Source organism: Penicillium verrucosum, assembly GCF_028828655.1.
Source record: "Penicillium verrucosum strain IBT 35672 chromosome Unknown utg000003l_segment0_segment0, whole genome shotgun sequence".
NCBI lineage: Eukaryota > Fungi > Ascomycota > Eurotiomycetes > Eurotiales > Aspergillaceae > Penicillium > Penicillium verrucosum.
Genome location: NW_026643212.1, coordinates 4,708,265 through 4,734,121, shown reverse-complemented (window position 1 = coordinate 4,734,121; position 25,857 = coordinate 4,708,265). Strand labels below are relative to the sequence as shown.

At 47.2% G+C, this 25,857-nt stretch overlaps 12 protein-coding genes across 12 annotated transcripts; 9 read left to right on the top strand and 3 right to left on the bottom strand.

The window, feature by feature from the left end:
• Window positions 1-311: 311 nt before the first annotated feature.
• Window positions 312-1,807, bottom strand: N7516_009348 (uncharacterized protein; the record flags this gene model as incomplete). The annotated part of the gene is made up of 4 exons (XM_057222067.1): window positions 312-675; window positions 722-868; window positions 918-1,056; window positions 1,102-1,807. The coding sequence occupies 4 exons, from the start codon at window positions 1,805-1,807 to the stop codon at window positions 312-314; spliced, it is 1,356 nt and encodes a 451-aa protein (XP_057072339.1).
• A 128-nt stretch (window positions 1,808-1,935) lies between these two features.
• N7516_009347 (uncharacterized protein) lies at window positions 1,936-3,023 on the top strand (the record flags this gene model as incomplete). The annotated part of the gene is made up of 4 exons (XM_057222066.1): window positions 1,936-1,951; window positions 2,131-2,293; window positions 2,346-2,706; window positions 2,760-3,023. The coding sequence occupies 4 exons, from the start codon at window positions 1,936-1,938 to the stop codon at window positions 3,021-3,023; spliced, it is 804 nt and encodes a 267-aa protein (XP_057072338.1).
• Window positions 3,024-3,141: 118 nt separating this feature from the next.
• On the top strand, window positions 3,142-5,169 carry N7516_009346 (uncharacterized protein; the record flags this gene model as incomplete). The annotated part of the gene is made up of 5 exons (XM_057222065.1): window positions 3,142-3,242; window positions 3,292-3,466; window positions 3,522-3,885; window positions 3,932-4,242; window positions 4,297-5,169. 5 exons carry the CDS (start codon window positions 3,142-3,144, stop codon window positions 5,167-5,169), a joined length of 1,824 nt encoding a protein of 607 aa, XP_057072337.1.
• A 633-nt stretch (window positions 5,170-5,802) lies between these two features.
• N7516_009345 (alkene reductase) lies at window positions 5,803-7,066 on the top strand (the record flags this gene model as incomplete). The annotated part of the gene is made up of 3 exons (XM_057222064.1): window positions 5,803-6,021; window positions 6,081-6,411; window positions 6,459-7,066. 3 exons carry the CDS (start codon window positions 5,803-5,805, stop codon window positions 7,064-7,066), a joined length of 1,158 nt encoding a protein of 385 aa, XP_057072336.1.
• Window positions 7,067-7,150: 84 nt separating this feature from the next.
• N7516_009344 (C2H2 finger domain transcription factor) lies at window positions 7,151-9,686 on the bottom strand (the record flags this gene model as incomplete). Its single annotated transcript, XM_057222063.1, has 2 exons — window positions 7,151-9,477; window positions 9,527-9,686. 2 exons carry the CDS (start codon window positions 9,684-9,686, stop codon window positions 7,151-7,153), a joined length of 2,487 nt encoding a protein of 828 aa, XP_057072335.1.
• Window positions 9,687-10,358: 672 nt separating this feature from the next.
• N7516_009343 (Major facilitator superfamily domain general substrate transporter) lies at window positions 10,359-12,108 on the bottom strand (the record flags this gene model as incomplete). The annotated part of the gene is made up of 5 exons (XM_057222062.1): window positions 10,359-10,554; window positions 10,601-10,995; window positions 11,039-11,580; window positions 11,645-11,810; window positions 11,965-12,108. The coding sequence occupies 5 exons, from the start codon at window positions 12,106-12,108 to the stop codon at window positions 10,359-10,361; spliced, it is 1,443 nt and encodes a 480-aa protein (XP_057072334.1).
• Window positions 12,109-12,611: 503 nt separating this feature from the next.
• encD (Fe(2+)/2-oxoglutarate-dependent oxygenase encD) lies at window positions 12,612-13,752 on the top strand (the record flags this gene model as incomplete). The annotated part of the gene is made up of 3 exons (XM_057222061.1): window positions 12,612-12,837; window positions 12,882-13,360; window positions 13,414-13,752. 3 exons carry the CDS (start codon window positions 12,612-12,614, stop codon window positions 13,750-13,752), a joined length of 1,044 nt encoding a protein of 347 aa, XP_057072333.1.
• A 448-nt stretch (window positions 13,753-14,200) lies between these two features.
• N7516_009341 (MFS transporter) lies at window positions 14,201-16,145 on the top strand (the record flags this gene model as incomplete). The annotated part of the gene is made up of 7 exons (XM_057222060.1): window positions 14,201-14,391; window positions 14,458-14,509; window positions 14,571-14,887; window positions 14,947-15,093; window positions 15,146-15,528; window positions 15,573-15,860; window positions 15,913-16,145. 7 exons carry the CDS (start codon window positions 14,201-14,203, stop codon window positions 16,143-16,145), a joined length of 1,611 nt encoding a protein of 536 aa, XP_057072332.1.
• A 591-nt stretch (window positions 16,146-16,736) lies between these two features.
• On the top strand, window positions 16,737-18,363 carry N7516_009340 (uncharacterized protein; the record flags this gene model as incomplete). Its single annotated transcript, XM_057222059.1, has 4 exons — window positions 16,737-16,755; window positions 16,818-18,086; window positions 18,143-18,216; window positions 18,274-18,363. The coding sequence occupies 4 exons, from the start codon at window positions 16,737-16,739 to the stop codon at window positions 18,361-18,363; spliced, it is 1,452 nt and encodes a 483-aa protein (XP_057072331.1).
• A 619-nt stretch (window positions 18,364-18,982) lies between these two features.
• Window positions 18,983-20,120, top strand: N7516_009339 (polysaccharide deacetylase family protein; the record flags this gene model as incomplete). Its single annotated transcript, XM_057222058.1, has 4 exons — window positions 18,983-19,082; window positions 19,145-19,722; window positions 19,784-19,887; window positions 19,952-20,120. The coding sequence occupies 4 exons, from the start codon at window positions 18,983-18,985 to the stop codon at window positions 20,118-20,120; spliced, it is 951 nt and encodes a 316-aa protein (XP_057072330.1).
• Window positions 20,121-20,659: 539 nt separating this feature from the next.
• N7516_009338 (uncharacterized protein) lies at window positions 20,660-22,062 on the top strand (the record flags this gene model as incomplete). The annotated part of the gene is given in 3 exon segments (XM_057222057.1): window positions 20,660-20,962; window positions 20,973-21,707; window positions 21,757-22,062. Coding segments are annotated over 3 exon segments (1,344 nt in total), but the record flags the coding sequence as incomplete, so codon positions are not given.
• A 2,099-nt stretch (window positions 22,063-24,161) lies between these two features.
• N7516_009337 (uncharacterized protein) lies at window positions 24,162-25,251 on the top strand (the record flags this gene model as incomplete). Its single annotated transcript, XM_057222056.1, has 2 exons — window positions 24,162-24,397; window positions 24,495-25,251. 2 exons carry the CDS (start codon window positions 24,162-24,164, stop codon window positions 25,249-25,251), a joined length of 993 nt encoding a protein of 330 aa, XP_057072328.1.
• Between the last annotated feature and the right edge of the window lie 606 nt (window positions 25,252-25,857).

Sequence of the window (25,857 nt, the reverse complement as noted above, 5' to 3'; positions counted from 1 at the left end):
CGAGGTTATGATTCTGCTTTTAGCTGTCTCTATATCTCATTGTATGTATGCTGGCTATCCCAGAAGCAGATCCTACATGGCAAGATCGAGTACTTGGTTACGATCCAAAACAGAATCAGAAACCAGAAATCCTTAGAGGTATGAGTCAAAATCGAACTAGTACATTAGGATCTGCAGATTATATATCTTCCGCTGCGTATACTGTACTGACTTTGAAAGAGCTAGAATGGGCAATTTCAAATAGCTATAGTCTCGACTCAACAACGCTAGTTCCTATTGATTTACCCCACCGACGATCAACCTGAGTACAGTTAGTGAAGTCCGGAGCCAGAGAAAGGAATACATACGTCCGCGATGTGGTCATATCCCAGCAATTTAGGTGCCAGACCGGGATCTCGCCATGCCAGTGCTTCTCCCTCGGGCGTGGGAACCATCTGCATCTTGCGATCTCTTTCTTGCTGTTCAGTGCCGTCATGGAGGTGATAGAGATATTGTTGGATATTTCCCCTCTCGACAAGCATCTTCGTTCGCTGCTTGCGACACTCTTGGAAGATAGCAAGGGCTTGTTGCTTAGCAGTCAGGAACTCGGCTGAGGTCTTGGAGATGTTGGAGCTATTCGGGAGTCGAGAGAGGCATTCGCCTAGAACTGCTCCATCTTCGAAGGACATTCCAGCACTACGACAATTAGCGATGTAGAATTGAATAACGAAGGGAATCATACCCAGAGGCCAAATACGGCAATGTAGCGTGCACTGCATCGCCCAGCATCACAAACGCCCCGGAGGGGTGCGTCCAATCAAAGTCTCCGAATCTGATACAAAGTCGCCATTTCTGAACAGACTCACAGAGCTTTAAGAGTTTGGGAATCCTGTGGTGGTCAGTATATACCCGCGATTGAAGGAAAGTATAGAATGTACCGAAGATCCCAGTCCTTGAACAAAGCACACATCTCTTCCACATTTCCTTCAATGGTCGATGCCAAAGATTCCTCTGGGATATCGTCGGGTACTAGTAGTACCATGTTGAACAACTCTCCGCCTCGAAGTACATAATTCACTGAAGAATTAGCAATGGACCCATGGGATGAAGAAAAAACCATACCTGCGTGAGCATCCGGTCCCAACCAGTAGTTGACCTGGGGATCTGTCACCAATTCCGCAAGATCAGGATCCTTCCGCATCTCCTCCGTTGACAACAGCAAGCGGTATGCGAGATCTCCAGTCTTCACCGGAGGGTCGTCCCTACCCAATAATTCCTCCGTCAATTTTCCAAACACTCCATCTGCACCAATGACCAGATCTCCAATCCATTGCCTCCCATCCGCCGCGGTGGCAGTAGCCGTGGTCCCATCTTCGCTCACGGTCACGTCCACCACACGAGCATTGCAGGTAATATTAACGCCCAACTCGATCGCTCTCTCAACCAGACATTGTTGTAAGTCCGCACAATGGAAGTCACGATACCAAGTTCCCGGGTAGTTACTCTCCGATGCGTGGAAGTCCAAGGATGAAATATGATTGCCCTTCCATCCAAGGAAGTTGCAAACCCGAGGAAATGCCATGTGTGGCATCAGAGCCCTTTCAAGACCCCAATGTTGCAGTATACGCGAGCTGTTGGGTAGAATCTGGATACCCGCGCCGACCTCTTTGATTTCCCGTGTTGCTTCTAGGATCTGCACTTCATGTCCAGCTAGCGTACAACTGATCGCAGACCCAAGACCTGCAAGGCCTGCGCCGACGATGACGACCTTTAGCTGGCATGACGGGGAGCGGGCATCTTGCTTTTTGATGTGGATTTGAGGGGCCATTGTGATGGGTGTGTAACGGAACCCAGATGAGGGATGTTTCGATTCTTGAAAACCGTCCGATATCCTGTGGTACAGGAGTACTTATGATAGATATGGTCCCTCTATCTTTACTCGACTCTACTCCAACTATGGGCAAAGATGGGGGTTAGCTTAGTCTGGGTATGCCGCTATCCGATAGCTTAAAAGGCCGGAATGTCTGAGGGGAAAGGGCCTCACTACGCAGAAAAGAGGTATCCAGCTAACTACACTTCTATATGTCGAGAGTGAGTGCTCCCACTTTCCTCTTGAAAACCCGAGCTGACCGAGCAAGTTTTCTTTGAAAGGGCGCACGGCACTGGTAACGGGTGGTGCTCGGGGTTGCGGGCTGGCCTTTGCGCGGGGACTGGCCGAGGCTGGCGCTGATGTAGCTGTCTTTGATGTCGTCCCACCTGAGGAAGGATACCATTCAATTGAGAAGGAATGTGGTGTCCGGACTGTGTATTACAAGTGGGTAAATTCAATCATATTCATTTTCGGTTTCAATCACTAACAACAGCAGGGTCGACGTCTCATCCCAGGAATCGTTGGAAGAAGGCTTCGCCAACTTCCAGAAAGATTTTTACAATGCTCTTGACATATGCGTTCCATGCGCCGGTATTAATCGCCATATCCCATTCCTCGAATTTACCTACAAGGATTATCAGGATCTACTATCTATCAACGTACTCGGTCTTTACTTCACTGCCCAGCTCGCAGCTAAGCAGATGATTACGAACAAGACAAAACACGGCAGCATTATTTTAGTAGCCAGTATGGCAAGCCATATCGCTGTACGCAGCCAGCTATGTTCCGCCTATTGTGGCACGAAAGGCGCGGTTAGATCGATGTGTCCTGCGATCGCAAAAGAGGTGGCCGAATATGTGAGTTGATCGCAAACCAACTTCCAAGATCTATCATTAACTTAGTACGACAGGGTATTCGAGTCAATTCCATCTCTCCGGGATTTGTAAAGACAGAGATGACGGCTTCAGTAAGTTCCCACCCCAAGCAAGGTACTCTGATATCCGCTAATGGCCAGTTCCCCCATCTCCTTGACGGCTGGAAGTCCGAAGCCATGAACGGTCGAATTGCCGAACCGGAAGATATCATGGGGGCGTGTGTATTCCTCGCAAGTGATGCGAGTGCGTACATGACCGGGTCGGACATTGTTGTGGACGGTGGGGTGACACGGTGGTGATAAACATCTGTGAAGAGTGGGGGTTTCCCCCGCATTGATTTGAACAATTTGAATAAATAGAGATGATAGAAATGAAGCAAGAAAACCATCAAGTCAATCAACAAATTGAATCCCAATAATGTCACCAAGTGCAGACCACGAAGGATACAGAATTAGCCCTGTCGATGCTACCACTACCGTTGTGGTGGTGGGTGCAGGACCTTCGGGATTGATGCTAGCGTATGTCAAATTCCTCCTTCAATTAGAGCCGATACTAACAGCCGGGAAGATGTAATCTTGTTCGCTTTGGAATCGCTGTGGTGATTCTTGACGATCGTCCCGACAAAACATCCACAGGTAAGGCGGATGGAATGCAACCTAAGACCATCGAGACATTCAGACAACTCGGTTTGGCAGATCCATTACTGAAGAATGGAGCTCGCGTTTACGATATTGCTTTCTGGGTACAATTTGTTTCGAATGAATTGCTGGTGTTGGATCATGCTAACAAAATGCCAGGAATCAACCGCCAACGAATCTCTCAAACGCACTGGTCGTAAAGCCCACTACCCCGAGCATGTCGGTGCCTCCGATCCGTATATCTTGCTAGCCCACCAAGGAATGGTTGAAGAGGTCATGATCGATGATATGGAGGCACGGGGGGTGTTCGTCACTCGCAATAGCAAGTTCGTATCTTGCGCGCGTGTGGATGGAACGACACAATTGGATATTTTGTATGAGGATCTTACTACAAATACTCCTTGCAAGATCAGAGCGGATTACCTGGTTGGATGCGATGGAGCTCGATCTACAGTCAGATCGTTCATTCCGGATGCTGAGCTTGAGGGAGAATTAACAAACGCTGCATGGGGAGTGTTAGATGGTATGTGTGTCCGATCTGTCGATAGGAGCTCTGGCTAATAATGTAGGCGTGATCGATACCGACTTCCCTGATCTATGGAGCAAAGTCGCGTTACGGTCTGATTTAGCGGGTTCGATCTTGTGGATTCCGCGTGAAAGAGGCATGACTCGACTATACGTTGAGTTGACTTCCACCGACGGGGAGCGAGTAGAAAAATCAAAAGCCACCACTGAATATGTCATGAGCCGTGCCAGAGAGGCAATGCATCCATTCAACCTAGAATGGAAAACAGTGGAGTGGTTCGGAACATATGTTGTGGGTCAACGGGTTGCGAAACGCTTCATGGACTCGGAAGCGCAGATATTCATTGCCGGTGATGTATGTCGAACTTCATTTCAAGCTTATATCGCCCATAATCTAATAAATATATAGGCCGGCCACTGTCACTCCGCTCTCGCAGCCCAAGGTGCCAACACAAGTATGCACGACAGCTTCAACCTCGCATGGAAGCTCAACCTCTTAGTCCGAGGACTGGCCAAACAAGCCTTTCTGCAGACCTACGAAGAAGAAAGACAAAAGATAGCATACGACCTCATTAACTTCGACGTGGAACACTGCAAAGCCTTCGCGGCAGGCGACGTAAAACTAGCCAAGAACTTCGACGACAACATTCGATTCATATCCGGTGTAGGAGCCGAATATGCCCCCGGAATGTTGACACAAGCACCAGCCACCACATCGCGCCTACAACCTGGAATGCTCCAACTTCCAGCTAAAGTCACCCGCTATATCGATTCTAACCCGGTCGATATTCAACTGGATGTCCCGCTGTTGGGTCAATTCAAGATTTATATTTTCGCGCCGGATGTTTCTCGCTCGCAGGCATCGCTGGGCAATATCTGTCAACAGTTCCAGTCTATTCTTGCTAGTGTCAGTGTGACAGCAAATCAGTCATATGCAAAGCATCCACGGGGACATTCTCCCTCAGATGAATTTGTTCAGGCTCAGCGTTATACGGCGGTCTCCGATGCTTTTACTTTTGCGCTGGTCACGCAGTCTGCTCAGTCTGACTTTGAGATTGCTGATCTTCCGGGGATACTGCAGACTAGTCGCTGGATTTTGTATGTCGACAATATTGGAGGGCCAAGTTGTACGGAGAAGTGGTTTGGAGATTTAAACTGGGAAAAGATTGGGATCGCTGTTGTCAGGCCCGATAGATATGTTGGAGCTATTGATACTTGGGGGGCCGAACAAGTGGGTGTCATTGGGCAATGGTTGCAGGATTATTTCTCTTTCATGGTGTAATTTTTCGTTAAGATACTTTGTCGAATGTGCTTTTTAGAAATGCAATTGCTTTCTCTAACTTCAATATGCAAGATGACATGGTCTTCTTTTCAACCCGACTCTTCTTTCTGTTCTTGCGGATTTGTTTCTTCTCATAATACGGTTCAAATTAGAGCATCATTCCTACTCATATTCCTGTAGTGGTATAATATGTACTATAATGATTTTAGGATACTGTTCTTCATGCAGATGTCTTATAAATGCCAAATGCTAACTTGTATGCCCATATTTGATATCGATACTATAAACATGATAAGTCCACAGAGAGCAATTAGCAATCTGATCCCCTAAACCCCGGGTTTCTCACAATCAACAAGATCTCCATCCCAAAAGGGAGGTGGAGACATATGTTCGAGGGTGGGGGAGCTCATCCCATAGTGGGGGTTAATCTACTTCCTTGATTGCCGATCACCAGCCTTCAACCCTCATCCCACTATTCGAGCAAATTAACGATCCCACCTTCAATGGAAAAGTTAAGAATGGAAATGCCAAAAATGGCATACCCATATACCTACTGTTACCCCTCCAAGCTATATATTTCACTTTAGCCAAAGCCAAAATGGGCGAATCACAAAATCAATATATACTTGCAAAATGGGTTCAATCGCAGTCAACGATCCCTTGTTCGAGTCTCTCCGTCTGGGCGCTCTCACTCTTAAGCACCGCGTTATTTTGGCACCCCTGACGCGTATGAGAGCGGGAAAGGAGTCTGAGGGTGTTTATGTTCCCAATGAGCTTAATGTCGAGTACTACTCGCAGCGGGCTTCAGAGGGAGGGTTTATGTTGACCGAAGCTACTCCGATTAGCAGACATGTATGTTGCCTTCATCGGTTTGACTAGTTCTAATTGATTCATGAAACTAACATTCCCAGGCTGCGGGATACCCAGGTGTCCCTGGTATCTTTACTTCCTCGCAGATCGCTGGCTGGAAGAAGGTTACCGATGCTGTGCATGTTAAGGGTGGCTATATATACTGTCAGCTGTGGCATGTTGGTCGCGCCACTGTTTCCTCCTTCATTGAAGGAAAGGAAGTTCTTGGAGCCAGTGAGATCCCAATCAGCGGAAACGCACTTGATGGGTCTGAGTACGCTGCTTCACCACCCCGTGCCATGACTATTGAAGAAATCCAAGATACAGTGAAGGAGTATGTTGGTGCAGCAAAGCGAGCCCGTGAGGCCGGATTCGATGGTGTTGAGGTTCACGGTATGAATCCTCCCGGTATCATTCATGTGCTATAACTAACAAACCAGGTGCCAATGGATATCTTCTTGACCAATTCCTCCACGACAATGTCAACACCCGCACCGACAAATATGGTGGCAGCATCGAAAAGCGATCTCGCATCATCCTCGAAGTCCTCAAAGCAGTCAGTGCCGAAATAGGAGCCGACCGCGTCGGCATCAGGTTGTCGCCCTACAATTATTTCCAGGACACACGGGATTCAAACCCAAATGCCAACTGGCTCGCGCTGTGTTCGTTTATTGCCGGACTTCCCGAGGAATCGCGGCCCGCATACGTGCACATGGTCGAGCCTCGCTTCGACGAGGTTATGGATGAAGCGGCCAAGATTGACTCCCTGGCCTCGGATAAGCCTTCACTGGATGTGTTCCGCCTGACGCTGAAAAAGTCAGGCATCTCTCTTCCGGCAGCTGGAACCTTCAATTCTGAAAATGCGGGTTCTAAGCTTGCAGCTGATGGAGCGGATGCTGTCGTGTTTGGTCGTTATTTCATCTCGAACCCTGACCTGCCACGTCGGTTGAAGGAGGGTTTGCCCTTGACTCCTTACGATCGTACGACATTCTATGGTGCTGATCCCGCTGAGAAGGGTTATACTGATTATGCTTTCTATACCAAATAGATATAGAAATATATAGAGGGCACTGGTTCAGATCAACATGTCGGATTGGATAAACTACATATTGACTATCAAATGCAAAGACTATCATGACAATCTCATCAAAACTTTCATAGCATCGTGAACAACGGCCCATCGAACTGTCGCTAGTTGTTTAGCCATAGACGCTGCAAGAGGACGAGGACAGTATTTCCCAGATAACACTGCTAGCTCCGGTAAACTAGGACAATTGGTTAGCATCACGATCAACGAAGATAGATCGGTGTTGACCCGGTTCTCTTCCGAGGTGAGATTGGGCCCACGATGGAAAACCCAGCAGGCCAAGGTGCAGAGATACAAACACCAAGGGAAGTGGAAGGAATCAGCCTGGTCCCAGTCATGAAGACTCAACACAGCATCTTGGAGTAAAGATGCCGCTTGTCGCGCAGCCGTACAGGATGGTCCGGATTCTTCCTGAAGCCATCTGGTAATATTCCGCAGCGAACGTGCCTGATCAGCTTCGGTCACTGTACGCCCCAGGATCTGGCACGCCCCAGCGACGATCTGCAAATCGAGAACCTCGACATTCAACGCCAGATACGCGGCATGGTAAAGGGCATACCCGGAGATCTTGAGCCCAGTGAATTGCCGAGGACTAGCAGTTTGAGCGAGTTTAATAGCAAGACAATCGGCATCGAAGTCTACTTTCCACAGATCATAGGACCGACCCATGCGCGGCGTCCAAGCTCCGACGCGCTCCGGGGTCTCGGACCGTAGGGTTGTTTGATCGCGACGTTTCAGATCCGCAGACACAGACATTAATCCGTGTAGCAGGACGATCCGAGCAAACACATTCAGATCGCGAGGTCTCGCAACAGCCGTCGGTGTAATGTATCCTTTGAGAACAGTGAGGAAGGGGCGATTCTCTTCTTGGAAGGCGTGTTGCGACCACTCTCGAGCGGAAGCGGCATCCCAAACTGCAGGACCACAGGGTAATGAAGATCTGATCTCGAACGCAGACATACACAGCGATTGGGAGAATAGCACTGCGTGCTGCGTATCCCACATGAAGCAATGTATGGCTACCCTCTTACGCTGCTCTTCCACCATAGCTTGTCGCCAGAGTTGATCCAAATCCCCCGACTGATTTAGGTTAGACAAGTCGCGTATACCACAGCAGTTGCTACGCCTGATCATTTTGATAAGTACGCAGTGGAACAACTGTGCGCGCTCGCGCTGCTTTGGTCCAGCTCGCATCTTGCCAAAACAGTCTATCAGAAGCATGGTCTGCAGGACCCATAGGTCAGCTTGTGGCGAGAAATCCGGGTGGCAGAGTAGCTGGCTTCGTAGGACATCGTGGACCTCCACTGCTAATTGATGCGCCTCACGCGAGCCGTATGTCGCACCCATAAAGAGAATCGATGCGAGGAAAACTGGTGGCGCGGCACTGGGATCAAATGTATGCTGGTGGATCAGAGGGTAGGTCGTGTTGAACCGATCGAAGAACATATCGCAGTATGACTGAAGCGCAGGGAGGGTCAATAGAGGCGAGTCGAGTACCATGGGGTGTCCATCGATACCTGTCGGATGTGCGTGTGCCACTATGGCTAGAATCCCCTTCCGCGCTTCTTCGGATATTATCGGTAGATTTGATCGAGTGTTTTGGTCTAATGTCGCCGCACCAGGCATCCAGTCCAGGTCTGGGAGACTGGGTACTGGGGGGGAGTTTGTTTCTCCAAATGTTTCCCCTCTGTCGATGATTGACGCCATGAGCAAAGCTGATGGACCATCGTATTTTTCCGTTACTTCTGCAGGATTCGAATCGAGTTGTTCCAAAATGGGGGCTGTGTCGAACCCGAGAGGGAGGTTGAATTGATGGAAAGCATCATCGAGCGAGGAAACATCGAACAGCCAATTGTAGTTTGAAGTTGCTGCAAATGGGAGGTTGAAGTCGGTTGCTGCTGCAATTAGTATACGACCTATGAGCGACCACTTGGAGTCATGCATACCTGTGTCCATTCCAAAATAGTCCCCTATCCCATCTAACTCAACACCAAAAGACCCATCCGCTGCATCGAACTGTCCAGGCATCGGCTCAACATATTGCTCAAAAGGTCCAGCTGACACCAAGGAAGCCAGGAAAGGATCTGTATCATCCATAGAAATTGAAGTTGGATCAGTTCCCGAGCCAGGTGGTGACAAGGGGACACCATCGTGGGAATACTCTTCCTCCTCTCGCAATTCTGGTTCCTGGCTGGGACTATTTGCTGAGATAGGGGATCGAGTTACAGCCGAAGCCCTCAGTTGTCGCTGCGAAGGACGAACAATAATAGAACCATCCTCAGCTCTTCGGGTCCTCTTTCTGGTCTTCAAAGTACCCTGCCCAGGCCCTCCAGCTTCAAGATCACGTTTCTCGTGTCGCTCCATATGTCGCGCTGAACACATATCAGCACCTGGTTAACCACTAAAGCTAACTGCCCTTACCTAGCAAATCTGAGCGTTGAAAGTGAACAGAGCAACGCTCGCAGGTATACCCATTTCGAGCCTGCTCGTGATTGAGCGCATGGCGACGCAGGTGTTCTGCACGTGTGAAGCTCTTAGTGCAACCTAGGTGTTGACAGGGGTACTTTTCCTGATTTTTCATGGTTAATTTGCCAATGTGCGAAACGAGGTCTTGCTACCTACTTCAATGTTTCTTTTTGCCAATAATTTCATCGGAGTAAACCCCGATGTCTACTGATAAGAATGCGGGGACGGCATCACACTAATGGCTGATTGGTATGATTTTAATAAGATATGAAAGGCTCTTATCGAGAGTATTTAGTGCCAATGAATGTGTCCGCCACTTAGAGCTCCTGGATTTGCCACTAGGGCCGGGGCATCGCGGAGGTTGTGGGTGTTATCCAGATATCCCTGGGGTCATTGTAAGACGCTATATGTAGTATGAATCTCATGGCATCAACAATTAAACTTGATCAGACAACGGTAATTGGCCGCATCTCAGCCTCTGTTCTTGATGATGCAGGACTTTGTAATCTGATTTATCTGTTTGGTTATATCCTGGTGTGTTGAAGTAAAAAGGTAACAATTAGCTACAGAGGTACAGGCAGAAACGAGAACCATAGTATGTCGGGCTTCTCACTCTAATATGTACAACATACGGATCCGTTAAAAGGTATAAACACACAGAGAACTGCGATATATAATAACCTAAGATGGACGAAGTACGCCTGGTTAAAGTACAACAAAATTATGTCGAAAGACGGATTTCTCTCAGCTAGGGATAGTTTGCAATGTTATCGCCAATCCAAAAATGTCAAGGGAAGTATCTCCACTCTGGACTCTTTTCTCCCTCCTTGAACTGACTAGTATCAGTCTGATTCTCTCTCAGTCTTAGTCCTTGTTTGCTGTCTCGGCGATGATTCTCCATCCGCATCCAGCCTCCCAATCCGAGAACAAGGAAAATGCAAACTGCATTGCAACAGCAAGTCGCGATGAGAGTCGGGAGATACCTATTCAGTTAGCGATGGCTATTCATAGTGAAGCGGAGTTTCTCACTTTGGTGCATATTGAGTTCGGAATGTACCGGCGCTCAGTACTCCAGCGAAATTTCCCAGTCCCACAAAGAAGCCCGTATTGGCAGCTCGCGAGTTCTCGTGTACGTTGTTGTTGTTGTGCCATGCGTGGACGAGACAAGACGGAATATATGATCCTGCTGCCATTAGGAAACAAGCAAAGTATGCTACCCCCTTGTTGTTCTGAACGTCAATGGCGATTAATATAACCATTCCGACCAATGATACCGCCAAAGAAAAGACAATATGGAGCGTTCTTTCGCGGAAATAGTCCGATGACTTGGCCACGCATAGCAGGAATACTGCGCCGACGAGATTAGGTGCCACCGTCCAGATATTAGTCTTAATGACAGAGTATCCCAATCGTTGAACAATCTGCTATTGTCAGCCAACATTCGACAATATGGGTTTTCGTACTCACCAACGGGAAGAAATTCATTGCAGTGGCATAGGCAACAGGGTATGTGAACGTAATCAAACACCATACTGGGAATTTCCAGTCGCTCCAAGACTCAAAGGCAGACTTGAGATCAAATGGGGTATCCACCTCCGACGAAGTATCCCGAAGCTGACGTGCCGTCGCTGCTGCCCTCTCTCTGTCACTCAAAAACCAGGCTTTGTGTGCCCCGTCTGGTAGTAGGAAGAATGCCACAACTCCGGTGACTAGTGTCATTGATCCTTCAATAATAAATAGCCACTGCCACCCTTTGACTGCCGGATCATTTATCTGGAATGCCCCAAAGGAGATAAGCCCACTAAAGGCAGACGCCAGAACTGCAAATGACTGCATGATAGCCAGGCGGAATCCCATTTCTCCGCGCGTATAGAACAAGGTGAGGTAAAACGTAGCTCCTGCAAAGAAACCGGCTTCAAAAACACCTAATATGATGCGAATTGCAAGTAGAGAACCAAAGTCTTTAGCGGCGCATTGGCAGAGCGCTAGAACTCCCCACGCAATAGACACTTTCATTTCATATATATGTCAGCGAATCCTATCAGGATCGTGAAAGGGGGTTAAAAATCTCACTAATAGACAGCATAATCCTTCCTGAAAATATCTTTATCAAAATATTCCATGGCAGATCGAACAAACCAAAGGGGATATAGAACAGGAGGATTAATAGAGAATAGTCATTGCCCTTTAGATTCAAGTCCTTTTCAAGGCCATCTGTCTTTGCATTTGCCAAATTGCTCTGGGATAATAATTAGGACGTTTCGAAAAGATAATGCTTTCGTTTAGGCACTTACCCGATCCATGCAGTCAAAAAAGTACATCTGCGCGATCAAACAAGCCTCGAAGTTAGCAAGTATTTCATATACCCGGGTCCATGATGTTTGAGAACTCACCAAGCATAGCGTTGGAAGCACAATGAAATCAATCTTCCTAACATAGGACCTCTCGGCCTTGTAATCTGTATACGTAGTGCTTTCGCCGACGTTTGATTCAGCATCGGGCATCTTGGCCACTGTGGTGGACTTTAATTCAGACATTATTATTGAGTTTTGAACTGCTCATTTCTAAGTATATAGCGCGAATGTCAATTGACCGGGTTCTTATACTGAGCAACATCTCGTATAGCATTCCAACCCCTTGACGTTCACGTTCACAGCCGTAGTACAACAGTACAACAAGCCATGTCCAAGTATGACCAATCCCATATCTGCCATGTCCTCCAGATAGGATATAAATTGTACTTTTGTTCTTTGTTATCCCCATGTTTTCCCCGCACGCCTACGGGCCCTTATCGCAGCCTAATCAACCGTTGACCCCCATTCTTGGTGCATCCCTGCCCCTACCTCCATCCTTCAAGGCAAATGCTAGAACTCCAGCTCGAGCAGGATTAGCTGAACTACCTGGAGTTGAGACGTCGGACTTCTCTGCGATGGTAAAGAGTCTTGGGGGTGACTCTTTTTTGAATTCCAAGGAAATATATTGAATGCAAGTCGATCTGTACAAGCAAACACAAGCACAGCTCACCAGTGTATTCACCAAAATGTCTCTACCCGCAGCTCCGCCCATCTTGGATTTCTCTCCATTCTACGGAAAGGATAGCGACGCGAAAAGCAAGTTGATCGAAGACATTCGCAAATGTTGCCATTACAACGGCTTTTTCCAGATCACCGGCCACCGCGTCCCGCTGGACTTGCAGCGCCGCGTCATGGATTGCTCTAGGCGCTTCTTCGATCTCCCGCTGGAAGAGAAGTTGAAAGTTGACAAGAGTAAGATTCTTACCTACTCATCGCGAATTCTGCTAACCGAATAGACCTAACTACATTCAACAGAGGCTACGAACTCCTGCGATCGCAAATGTTAGAAGTGGGCACCGGTCCCGAGCTGAAAGAAGGCTTGTACATCGGTGAAGAAATCCCCGAAGATCATCCCTACTATTTGGAGAAGAAGTTAAACAGTGGCCCCAACCAATGGCCACCTACCGTTCCCAACAAGGAGGAATTCCAAGAAACAACTATGGAATACTATCGCGCTACATTCGATCTTGCAAAGGATGTTTTGGGAGTGCTGGCTCAAACATTGGGAGTTGAATCAACCTTCTTCGATCCTCTCACAGACGGAGCTGTCGCGACAATGCGATACCTACACTATCCGGCGCAGCCCCAGGATACCGACGAGAAATTGAACCGGGGAATTGGAGCGCATACTGACTTTGGCTGCATCACTCTCCTTCTTCAGGACGAGGTCGATGGGCTGCAAGTACTAGACGGACCATCTGGACAATGGCTAGATGTGAGTTTCAACTCAAATATGTTCTTAACCTTGACTCTGACAGAGATCTATAGGTCAAGCCCGTTCCGGGAGCCTATGTGGTGAATTTGGGTAACCTCTTCATGCGCATGGCGAACGACAAATATAAATCGAATACCCATCGTGTGATAAACAAATCCGGCCGAGAGAGATACTCTATTCCGTTCTTCTTCAGCGGAAACCCGGATTATATCTGCGAGTGCTTGCCTAACTGTCGCGAAGAGGGTGAACCTGCCAAATACGGTCCTATTACTGTGCAAGATATGGTTACGGCGTCTTACAAGGAGAGCTACGGTCGCGCTGAGGCATTCAAGAAGGATTTGGACGTAAAGGAAGCAGACGTTATTCCTGCTGTCGCTGCGGTTGGTGCTTAGTGTTAATAGTGAACTTCATTGAGATCCTTCTACGTATTTTATGTCCCGTCCTGAAGAAAATTGAACCACAGAACCAATCCCGAATAAGGTCAATTCAGTACTTGCATAGTCTCCATCACGCAACATGAAAATAACTGAATAGTGATGTCTTATTGTTACCTTAATCGGTTGACAAGCGCCAAGTGCAGTAACGCCACAAAGTAAGTCTCGGCCTGGTCGAAGCTGTTGTGATATCCGATCCAAGGCATCCCCGGATCCCAAGGGTGGGATGGCATTATTTCCTCTCCACTCTTGGTCACCGGATTCATCCGTATCAATCTGAACTATACCGACTATCAGACAAGATCATCGGATTGGGAGGCACATCGTAGCCCGAAAAGACAACGACATATGACACTGATCTGCCTGCAATGAATGCAAGGAATTCCTCACTGAATTATCTTGCAAGATGAACGAAATTCAATCCGACAAGAAGCAGAGTCAGCCGGCGGAGAGCGGTACTCCTGACTATGAAGTTGCTAAATTGACGACTATTGATGATTATGAGGTTGAAGATTTCTACGGATCCTCAACCACGAAGGCATACCGTTTGAAGTCCGAGTTGGTTGGAAAATGCATGGAAGAAATCGGCATGGGCTGGTATTGACACCTCTCACATCTTGAGCACTGCTTTGAGGCATTTAGATATTGACATAATACTACCAGGTTTCAATGGAAACTGTTCGTGGTGACGGGTTTCGGATGGATAGTCGATAATGTATGCAATATCACTCCTTTATCTCTTGACACCCCCCTTTCCCTAACATGTATCTCGATAGTTTGCTTCTCAAGGCATCGGAAGCGTCCAGCCCCCTATTAAGCAAGAGTTCTCCGGCATTGTGCAAGTCAGCTACAGTTCGGTTGCGTATTATGTAGGATTGATTCTGGGTGCCTCGTTCTGGGGTCTGTCAAGCGATCTCATCGGACGCAAACCAGCGTTCAATTCTACGCTACTCATCGCTGGTATCTTCCTCTGTGCCGCTGCTGGGTCGATGAATTTCATTGCATTCAGTGCACTTTGGGCTGTGATTGGAACTGCCGCTGGGGGAAATGTTCCTGTTGACTCCATGATATTCCTAGAATTCGTCCCAGGAAGGTGAGAATGTTTGGGTTGACCGTATCACTCTGCACGGTCGCTAATTCAAATACTCCCAGTCATCAATATCTTCTCACGGCTCTCTCGGCATGGTGGAATCTGAGCCAACTGATTGTGTCCTTGATTGCTTGGGTATTCTTAGCCCACTTCAGTTGTCCAACCGACGCCACCCCTGAAACATGTTCACGGAGTCAGAACATGGGATGGTAAGTGGCATAAGATCCACGACACATTTCCTCACTAACGGCTAACCACTAGGAGATATACACTCATCACTCTAGGTAGTTTAGCCCTCACATTTACCTTTGTTCGCATTTTCGTTTTCAAACTACCCGAAACCCCCCGGTATCTCCTCTCCCAGGGAAAAGACCAGGATGCGGTCAACGCCATCAATCACGTTGCTAGGCAAAATGGCAAACCGGAACCATTGACACTTCAGATGCTCCAAGTAATCGATGCTCGATTTGGAAACATGCCTAGTGAAGAGGGAGAGTCGAAGCGAATGACAACGAAGGAAATCGCGAAAGAGAACATGCAAGCGTTTACCGGAGAGCACTACCGTGCACTATTTGCAACAAGAAAGCTCGGAAGACAGACATTGATCATCTGGGCCATATGGTTGACAGTCGGCAAGTGGGAAGGTATCAATTATCCCTGTGATATGACTACTAACATTCATATTTAGGAATTGCGTATCCCCTGTTCTTCGCCTTCTTGCCATCCTACCTGGCCACCAAATTCACAGAAACATCTTCTCTCTCGCTAACATATCGGAACTACTGTATCACATCAGCCGTCGGAATTGTCGGACCATTATCTGCCGCAGTATCGGTAAATACTCGCATGGGCAGAAGATGGATGATGGGAGGTTCAGCCGTTGTCACGGGCGTGTTCCTCTTCGCATATGTTGGCGTGAAGACTCCATCGGCTGACTTGGCATTTTCTTGCATTACCAGCCTTCTAGCCAATTTCGGTGAGATATTATGGAACCTAATGTCTAACTTCATAGCTAACCAGTTCCACAGAATACGCTATCATGTACGCGTTCACTCCGGAATCATTCCCAGCTCCTCATCGTGGCACAGGTTCTGGAACAGCGGCTGCCCTTCTTCGATTTGGAGGACTCGTTGCTAGTATTATCTCATCACAGACTGGGTTCACTACAGCGCCAATCTATACGAGTGCGGCATTGTGGATTGTTGTTGGCGTGTTGTGTCTAGGATTGCCCTTTGAGACACATGGGCACGATGCGCTGTAATGGACAGGCCGAGGAGATCCTTGGCAACTTTGTGTGTGCCATCATATATTGGAATTTTGCCAGATGGTTATACTACAATCCTATTTAGTCCGTTGTGGACTTGTGGTTGGAATGTATCAATACACTATTCCATTGTCCCTAAAGTCATACCATACATGGAATATCAAATCCTCCACACTTATAGATCTCAAACGCCCCGTTAAGTTAATCGTCCAATAAGAATATCCCAAAATTCCCAAGTACCTAAAATAAACTCATTAAATAATTAAACGGCTTTGAGCAGTATTACAGGTATCCACACCGAAGTATGTAGGCTGGTTAAAGATGGGGGTGCTCCTAATTCAACTGGGAGATAAGAGCTCCGATCCTTGCCTAGAGTATACATCACCATAGCTTACTACTATTGACTAACAATCCAATTAATATTGGAATATATTACAGTATCGATCTCAAAGGGCTCTTTTGAGGGTGGGGGCATGCGATCATGGGAGTGAAAGGCTAGGCAAAGTTTTTCTATAGGAATTTACATCACGCCTATTTACATACAGAAACCATCGATTGCTTCGATCTAAACTAATCAATTAAGTCACGATGTTTACTCTTTCTGAAGGTTAGTTATTGTTACCAGATCAGGGACATCGGGTGTAGGGGCCATTGAACTAACCTTCCCAGTTTCTGAACACAAGACTGAGGATAGTTGTTGGGTCATACTTTATGGAAAGGTGTATGATGTGAGATATTTCGAACTTTTCCTCCACAAATTCAAATTAACTAACTTCCATGAGGTTACGAGCATCCTGGACAGCCATCCTGGTGGAGTACAAGCAATCATCCATTGGGGAGGACGAGATGCCACCGAGGAGTTCAATATGATCCATCCTCCTGAGACTTTGAAAGAAATCGAGGACTCATATCTGGGCACGGTCGAGCCACAAGAACAGCCAATTGCCGATTCTACACCCGAAGAGATCACCCAAGCGCCATTAAGCACATTGCTGAACCTAGAGAAGATAGAGGATGCAGCCACCAAAGTCATCAGCAAAAAGGCATGGGGGTACTACTTTTCCGCTGCCGACGACAAGATATCAAAGCATCTCAACACGCAAGCCTATCGTTCAATTTTGTTCCGACCACGGGTATTTGTTAACTGCCGCAGCTGTGACTTGGAAACCGACCTCCTAGGCCACAAAGTCGGCTTGCCGATCTTCGTCAGTCCAACTGCAATGGCTCGTCTGGGACACCCTTCAGGAGAGAAGGGGATCGCGGAAGGTTGTCGCTCTTTCGGGTGTCTTCAAATCATCGCAAACAACTCTTCACTGTCCGCAGAGGAAATTGTCGCAGACGCCCCCTCAACACAGATATTCGGATGGCAGCTTTATGTCCAGCTGAACAGACAATTGAGCGAAAGTATGTTGGCGCGTGCTAATCGATTGGATCGCATCAAGTTCATCGTATTGACACTTGACGCACCGGTATCGGGCAAGCGGGAAGACGATGAGCGGATCAACATCCAAGCCAATATAGCGAAAAGTGTCAGCACCCAGCTCTTTGCTGGGACAGATCCATCGCTCACTTGGGCGGATACACTTGAGTGGTTATCGCAGCATACAACCAAACCAATTGTACTGAAGGGGATCCAGACACACGAGGACGCCATTCTAGCGGCTCAATATGCACCTTTAGTGAAGGGAATTGTGTTGTCGAACCATGGTGGGAGATCACTTGATACGGCGCCTCCTGCTGTGCATACTCTTCTTGAGCTTCGAAAATATTGCCCGGGTGTGTTTGATAGGGTAGAAGTGTGGGTTGACGGGGGGATTCGTCGCGGTACAGATGCTGTCAAGGCGCTATGCCTTGGGGCTAAGGCTGTTGGAATAGGAAGGCCGGCTCTTTGGGGTCTCGCTGCCGGTGGGATCGAGGGAGTCGAGAGGACATTGCAAAGTTCGTTTTCTTCAACAATATGGACTTGATTGTTGCTGACCTAAAAATCTTATTAGTTCTATCGGATGAGATGCAAACATGCATGCGCCTTCTTGGTGCGAAAACAGTGGGCGACCTTAGGCCTCATCACGTGTGTCCCTCTTGCTGTGATGGCTTTTTGTTCATTATACTAACACTAAGTCAATAGGTCAACACGGCTATACTGCGGCAGCAAATATATGGAGGATCATCGCATCTGGCGGATGAAACTCGGGGTTTTATAAAAGGGAAACTTTGAAGGATCGAAACCAGCGCCGATTGTAGAAATTTTATGGTGAGCTAGTCAAGTATGTCTTAAAATCTTCAATCTTCATCGGCTTTGAAGTTATCCGTGAGAATATGTTGTGACCTTAGGCGAAGTATTTTGAGACCGCAGTCTCAGACAGGACTCTTAGGTAGAAATAGGCCACTCGCCTCTCTTCCTTCGTTTCCAATTACCTCTCAAAGTAGTAATTACAGACCCGTCCTCTCATCCTAGCTGTATTCATTGTATTCGCTTTGTTATAATTCCACCTGGCAGTGTCGGGGAGTATGAACGTCGCATTCGAATAGTGATAAGATCACAAGCTAGAGAAGACGGCCTCAGATATGGCAGTTGGAGCCAATCATGAGTGGGATCAAGATAAATAGCTATCCAGTAGACAAATATCCATATCTCCAATTCCTGAAATCCAATCCAAAGTGTTTAGGGACCACCCCACCTTTGTCTGGCATTGTTGGGGGTAGCTCTGGAGGGGACTATAAATTTACGTCAACAATACCTTTCCGACTTGATTCCAACCAACTCCCAAAGAAATTATATTTTCTAGACTCAAACTGAAGCCTCCCATCACCAGAAATACCCAATTACCATAATCATGGGCAGAAAGCGCGTTCTTGTTGGCTACGGCGTTGACATCGACGCAGTAGCTGGCTGGCTAGGCTCATACGGAGGCGAGGACAGCGTAAACGACATCAGTCGAGGCAAGCTAATCCGTCTCCAAGATTATATCTATTACACTAACGGAATTCTCAAAAAGGTCTCTGGGCCGGACACGTCGGTACACCTCGCGTGCTGAAACTCTTCGAAAAATACAACATCAAAGCAACATGGTTCATCCCAGGTCACACCCTCGATACCTTCCCCGAAGAATGTGCAATGGTCCGGGACGCCGGGCACGAGATTGGATTACACGGTTACTCGCACGAGAATCCATGCGACCTGTCCACGGAGCAACAACGCGACATCCTTGACAAGACATATAAGATGTTGACGGACTTCTGCGGAAAGCCGCCGCGCGGGATTGTCGCGCCGTGGTGGGAGGCCAGCGCGGAGATGGTTGAGCTATTGCTCGCTTATGGAATTGAATATGATCATTCCATGTCCCATGAGGATTGCCAGATGTACTGGCTTCGGACTGGGGATACGTGGACGAAAATTGATTACAAGCAGAAGGCGGAGACGTGGATGAAGCCCCTTATCAAGGGTAATACTACCGGTCTTGTGGAGATTCCTGGTAGTTGGTATATTGATGATTTGCCGCCGATGATGTTCATCAAGAATTCGGCGAATAGCCATGGATGGGTTAATCCACGGGATGTTGAGGATATCTGGAAGGTTGGTATTTATTCCGTTCCGGGTTATGGGGGGTCGCACTGAAAGGATCGCCTTAATATAGGATCACTTCGACTATTTTTATCGAGAGTATGATGAGTTTGTCTTCCCCATGACAATTCATCCCGATGTCTCTGGTCGGCCTCATGCCTTGCTCATGCATGAGAGGTATGTTCGGAATTTACACAGTCAAACGCCGTTGACGAATGTGAAACTAACACAGTATATGCAGACTGATTGAATATATCAATAGTCACGAGGGAGTGGAGTGGGTAACATTTGAGCAAATGTGCGATGAGTTCAAAGGGAAGAACGAGCCACCTGCAGGCGCACTAATGCCAGCTGCTCCGGGAGCAATTGCAAAGGCAGAGGCAGAGGTGCAGGCAAAGCCACAAGACTGAATCTATATTTGGATAAATGCAGCTTAATAGTTATAATATTACCTAAATCGTCCGCTCAGTGAGGTAAACCTTTCAATTAAATCGGCATTGACAAAGATACCTCCGTAGTTGAAGTACCAGAAAGGGAGAGTTAACGAGATGTCATGTGCCGGCTCATAATTTATCCCTTATACAGATCATGTAGCAGAGATCCTACGGGGTTGAGATTGGAGAAACAACACGGTAGGATACTGTCTGTGTGCGGATGGACGGAGAGAGAGAAGAGAGAAGGAGAGAGAGACGAGCTACTATATAATGTTACACTGATAGCTAGGGAAGGCAAGATGGTTCATATTGGCAGCGGGTCCGCGCTGCCTAAGAAGGGGCAGCGTGCACGTGCCGCTTACTAACTACTGTTATGTAACACATAAAGTGCCCAGGTGGATCTGTCCCATATGGGGCCATGTGCCTCAGACACCAAGGCACCCAACATCATGTGATTGGCCATTGTTTACATCCTATCACAATCTCGACCTATTAATATTCTTCGACACCTCTACATGGCAACTGCCTGGGTAGTATCGAGGCGTGCTGTCCCCTTTAGAAGCATCTCACGATCTGACATTTTCTCCAGGTCCATATCTACCCACCCAGAGAAGACTCAGATCAATCACCCCCTTTGTATTTCCCCGGTTGATGCGGAGCCACTTCATCGCTACCGCCAGGGCGGCTACCGCCCAGTCACTCTGGGAGAATGCCTGAAATCCGGACGATACAAAGTGCTGCATAAACTAGGATGGGGAGGTTACTCGACAGTGTGGGTGGCCAGAGATCTAAGGTTGTATAATATTATGCCCCTTACAGTAGTTCTAGCTAACCGACAAGTTACCTGTCTGCAGGGATGATGTTTATGTTGCTGTCAAAATATATGTTGCTGAAATGTACAATATTGGACAGGAGCTGGACATTCTGAAGAAGTTGGCATTTCGTCAACCTCTAAAACATACAGTGCACCTACTTGATGACTTCGATCTGAAGGGTCCAAATGGATCTCACAATTGCCTGGTATATGAGCTTTTGGGGCCTAACATTCCGGACACAATTGATGCATACTTTCCCGGCGGAAGACTCCCTGGGAAGCTCGCCAAAATAATTGCCAAGCAAAGCCTTATCGGACTTAATGACTTGCATCAAATGAACATTGCACATGGAGGTAAGCTACTCCACTCTCCTAGTAACGAATATTTCGAATCATTCTCATATAATATAGATCTACATACCCGCAATTTGGCCTTCACCATACCTTACGACAATGAAACTGAACAGCAGTTTACTGAAATGCTAAGAAAGCCAGAAATTGGCCATGTCCGAAGGAGCGACGGGAAAGACCTAGAGCCGGGTATTCCTAGGTATATTGTTAGGCCTACCTCATATTGGATGCATTCTTGGAATTCGGCCCAGTCCATCAAAATAGTCGACTTCGGAGGATCATTTTTAGGCACAACGGTTCCTCAAACACTACACACCCCTCTACCTGTTCGGGCACCTGAAGTTATATTTCAAGACCACATTGACTATCGCGTTGACTTGTGGAGCATGGGATGTATGGTAGGTGAAACTATTCGACGCTCAACGCAACATAATAGTGAACTGATAGGTATGGCAGCTCTTTGAACTTTTCGTGGGCCAACCGCCTTTTGACACCTTCTTGATAACTCCCCCAATCCTCGTTAACCAGATGCGAGAGATGGCAAGCGATGATCTACCTGAAAGATGGCACAAGATTTGGGAGACGATGAAGGCAGATGACAGTAAACCCACAGAAGGCCCCGTGCCCAATCTACAAGGATGGCTGGAAGAACTGTACTTCGATAGCCCGCACAGTCCTGATCTCACCAAGGAGGATATAGCGAGGCTGGGGCAGATCATTGGAAGCTTATTGCTGTTTGAACCGTCAGCAAGAGCGTCAGCAAAACAAGTTTTGGATAATCCTTGGTTTAATGAGTAAATGTTACGGCATCTACAAGGTGTAGGTAGGCCAGAAAATATGGAGGGAGAGAGTCGAATTCCTATGGAAGCAGAATCTGCCGCTCTGCCTTTGTCTTTCGGTGAGCAGAGCGTCCCAACTCTTAGTCTCCCGGCACTAGTATAGTCCACACTGTATGGATCTTGCTATTTTCCGGGCGGGGGCACCCCTCGAGAACATAAGTAGCCGGAGTCCGTAGGAGTGAGGGGGTAATTCTAGCTAGGCAAGAGCTAGACAAGAGTTGGGCAAGAGCTAGCAGGGAATTGTTTCGGCCGGACCACGGAGCTAGACAAACAAAATGAAGCTTTAAACCCCCCAATTTGAGAACGAATGACCTATTACGTGAGGTGATAAGGTGGTGAGGTGGTGATATGCAATCTCTCATGTATTCAGCACTCGTATTGTTTCTTGAAATTCAATAAGAGACAGTGCAATAACGGAGTGATGGCCGTAATGTTCATCATCGAGGTGACGTGACTTGATAAGAATGCGTTTCTGCCAAGGGACGGCTAAGACACTGCCAAGTCAATCCGGTTTTGTTGTGGATCTGAAGGGGAATATCTAGGGTTTTGGTAACAACATAGGGGCCAAAGATCTTAAACTAGCTAGTGCATATATAACGTTAGTGATCTCCATAGGCAAATTTATTCTAATTTTGAGGCTAGGAGAAGTTCGAAAACTGCACTTATTTGTCTAGCCATATATTGACTCTAGCACCGACTCTAGCATAGTGCATTGGAAGCAATATAACACCACACGACCTTCAAATAGTTAGGGTAAGGAGACATACGTACTTTAGAACTTGTAATTCTTGAACTTCTCTTATTACTTGTAGGGATGCAGCTCTCATACCTCACAACCAGGAAAACCCACCGCACGGGGATAGCCGTCCTGTGGCCCACTGGGGCCAACGGACCGCGGGTGGACCCTGACCCTCTGATTCACTGTCTCGATTATGTATTTGATATTTACACACATACACGTAAAGCTTGTATGTTGTATACAAAGATTTGGGGGTTAGGGCATGGTACATATGTAAGTTCAGACATTGTCAAATTGATTCCGTACAAGAAAAGACCAGAACTATCTAAGCTAAGCCTTTCGCGACCTCTCCTCTTTTTCTAAGCTTTCGTCCAAGGTAATTGGCATAGCCCTTCAAGCTCACTAGTCCTATCGCAATTAAAAATGCCAGATGGTGAAATCTCCGGTCGCAAACCTCCTCCGAGTTCCAATGGCCACACACTGGGAGAGAGCCAAAGAGAAAAGCCAGGACTGTAAAGAAGGTTCTATATTCCCAATACATTTAGTAAGTATCACCAATGGTAGTTATTTATTTGCTTACAAGAAAGTATGTTTGACAAACGGTGCCATGAGGTATTTGACGACGAGGTTATCGGGATAGGAGTCCACAATCAACATGAGGGGTGAAGTAGGTAGCTCATCGTCCAGCTGGCTTCCCGCAGAGGATCCTAGGGATGGGATAGGTGTTGTTTGGAGGTCTTCTTTCTCCATATTGGCAAGAGTGGAAATGCAGAGAGGTACGTTGGAGAACTGTGAGAACGAGAAAGTTGGACAAATGAAGATGGGAAGAAAAACCAAGTTTGGGCGGTGAAACATCACCTTATCTCCAGGACGAGAACATTGTCTTAACAATAACAATAGTAATAATAACTATTTCTTATAATACGTGACTGTAAAGTATAGACAGTATCAAGCTGATACCTGGTAAAGAATTATTACAGACCTTTGGACATGGAGTGGAGTTAGTGGGGCTTATGGAGCTATAGGGGCCACGGAGTACAACAGTACATACTCCGGACATCAACGGTTGATTAACTATGGAGTATTCTGGTAAGACATTCATAATCCTGGCGGTTGAAGTTACAGAATATCAATGGTAGTAAAATGTCGAGTGTGACGTCCATGCCTTCGGGCCAAAAAGAAATCTATAAAGAGGGCACTTAGGGACGTGGGAATTGAGAATCTAAACACAATTCACTACCATCATCACCCTCTTGCAATCAGAAATCTCTACAATGAAGCTCCTTCATAGCCTTGGTTTCCTCGTTGTTGCCAATGCAGCAGCGTTATCCGTTCCTACGGCTGATATCCCTGGGAACACCAATTTGGTCTCAGGCGAGCTTGTTGGCTATGGTACCAATGAGGTCGAGGTCCGTACTCCAAATGAAGCGAAAGTTCTCGAGGCACGAGTTGCCCCAAACTGTAGGAGGATTGGCAGGGTCATCTCACGAATCAGTAAGAGCAGTGCGGTGTACGTTGCTTATCATCTTCTTTTCCTATTCCTGTTCCTATTCTTAGGGTTTAAGTTGCAATTTCAGTTCAAATCGCTTACACTTATATATATAAAGCGCTGCACTACTCCACCTAAGTACTGGGGAAGCCAAGAAAGTCTGTGAGCAGGAAAATTCCCCCAACTGCGCGAAATATGTGGGTTATGTTCAAAGTGCACTGGATATACTCTTCCTCCTGGCTGGCATACTCCACGGAGCAGTTGGTACTTCCTCTACCGCTGAGGATTCACACCTTGACCCTGGTCCGGTGCGTCGTGGCCTGCCTATAGACACATCCTCCGCAGATGCTTTACACGCTGCTCTCCAGAATGATGGGTGGATCTATAACCTCTTGGAACAAGTCGATGTCTCTAGCCTGAATCTTGAAAAGCGCGACTCTGATCCTCGGATGACTCAACGCTTAATTGCTCGCAATATGACCCTCGACGACCAAGGCAGTGCTTCTGATATTGCATTCAATTACTTTGACAACGGCGATCTCAACCTACACTTCCCCGGAGGCGCTGGCACCTTCCCTACCGGCAATGCTCAGGACTCGCCTCTTCACACGCGTTTCGATGGTGCTGGGTTCAAGGTCTCCGCCACTACCCGTAAGCGGTCGCCGTTGGCTCGCGACCAGCAGAAGGCCATGGCTCACGAAATTGCAAAGGATTGGGCGTCGGATGCATACGCTTATCCGATGGCTGATTACATGGGACTGGTGAAGACTGATAGCCACCCCAACTTCTACTTCCGTATCATTCCTGAGGTCAGGGGCTTTGGTCTAAACTATGAGTCGGTGGATATCTGTGGCCCGTTGTATGAATTTGTGTAGTGGAGGATCAGAGTTGTATCTACTTTTGGTGCCACTGCAAGTCAAGATTCGTGACTATCTGGAACATATATATGGAATTATCAGGTGATCTGAACCTGTGGGTGATACGGTGGGGGTGTATACATATGTGCTGGCTCTATGTAACATTTGACAAAAGCATATGTAGCTATAGTTTTATAACTCAACGGCAATTTTAGGCATAGACTCGAGACTGCCGTTATATAGTTCCACCATTTCTATCGGATTTTCCAGGTCTGATGCCAAGTCAAAGAGCTTAATAAAAGCTTCTACAGAGTACGATCTGAAGCAGCCGGGCAAATGAATTCATCATCGGTTAACGTAAAAAAAAAGACTGTTCCGGGCAGTGCCTAAGTATTAGGAAATACGCGTCATTTGGGGCGGAGGGTGTAGTATGGTCAATAGTACTTCTTTCACTGTGTTTGCATTAAATATGAACGAATTAGTCAGTTTATTATTCTTTTCGGCCATTCTATGCGCCGGTGAGCTGCGTCCTGCTACCTACTGAGTTGTTAATGCCTGAGGCACTAACTAAAAGCCTAAGGCCACCACAATAACAGTAAATAACCTACAGCCATTACGTTGAGA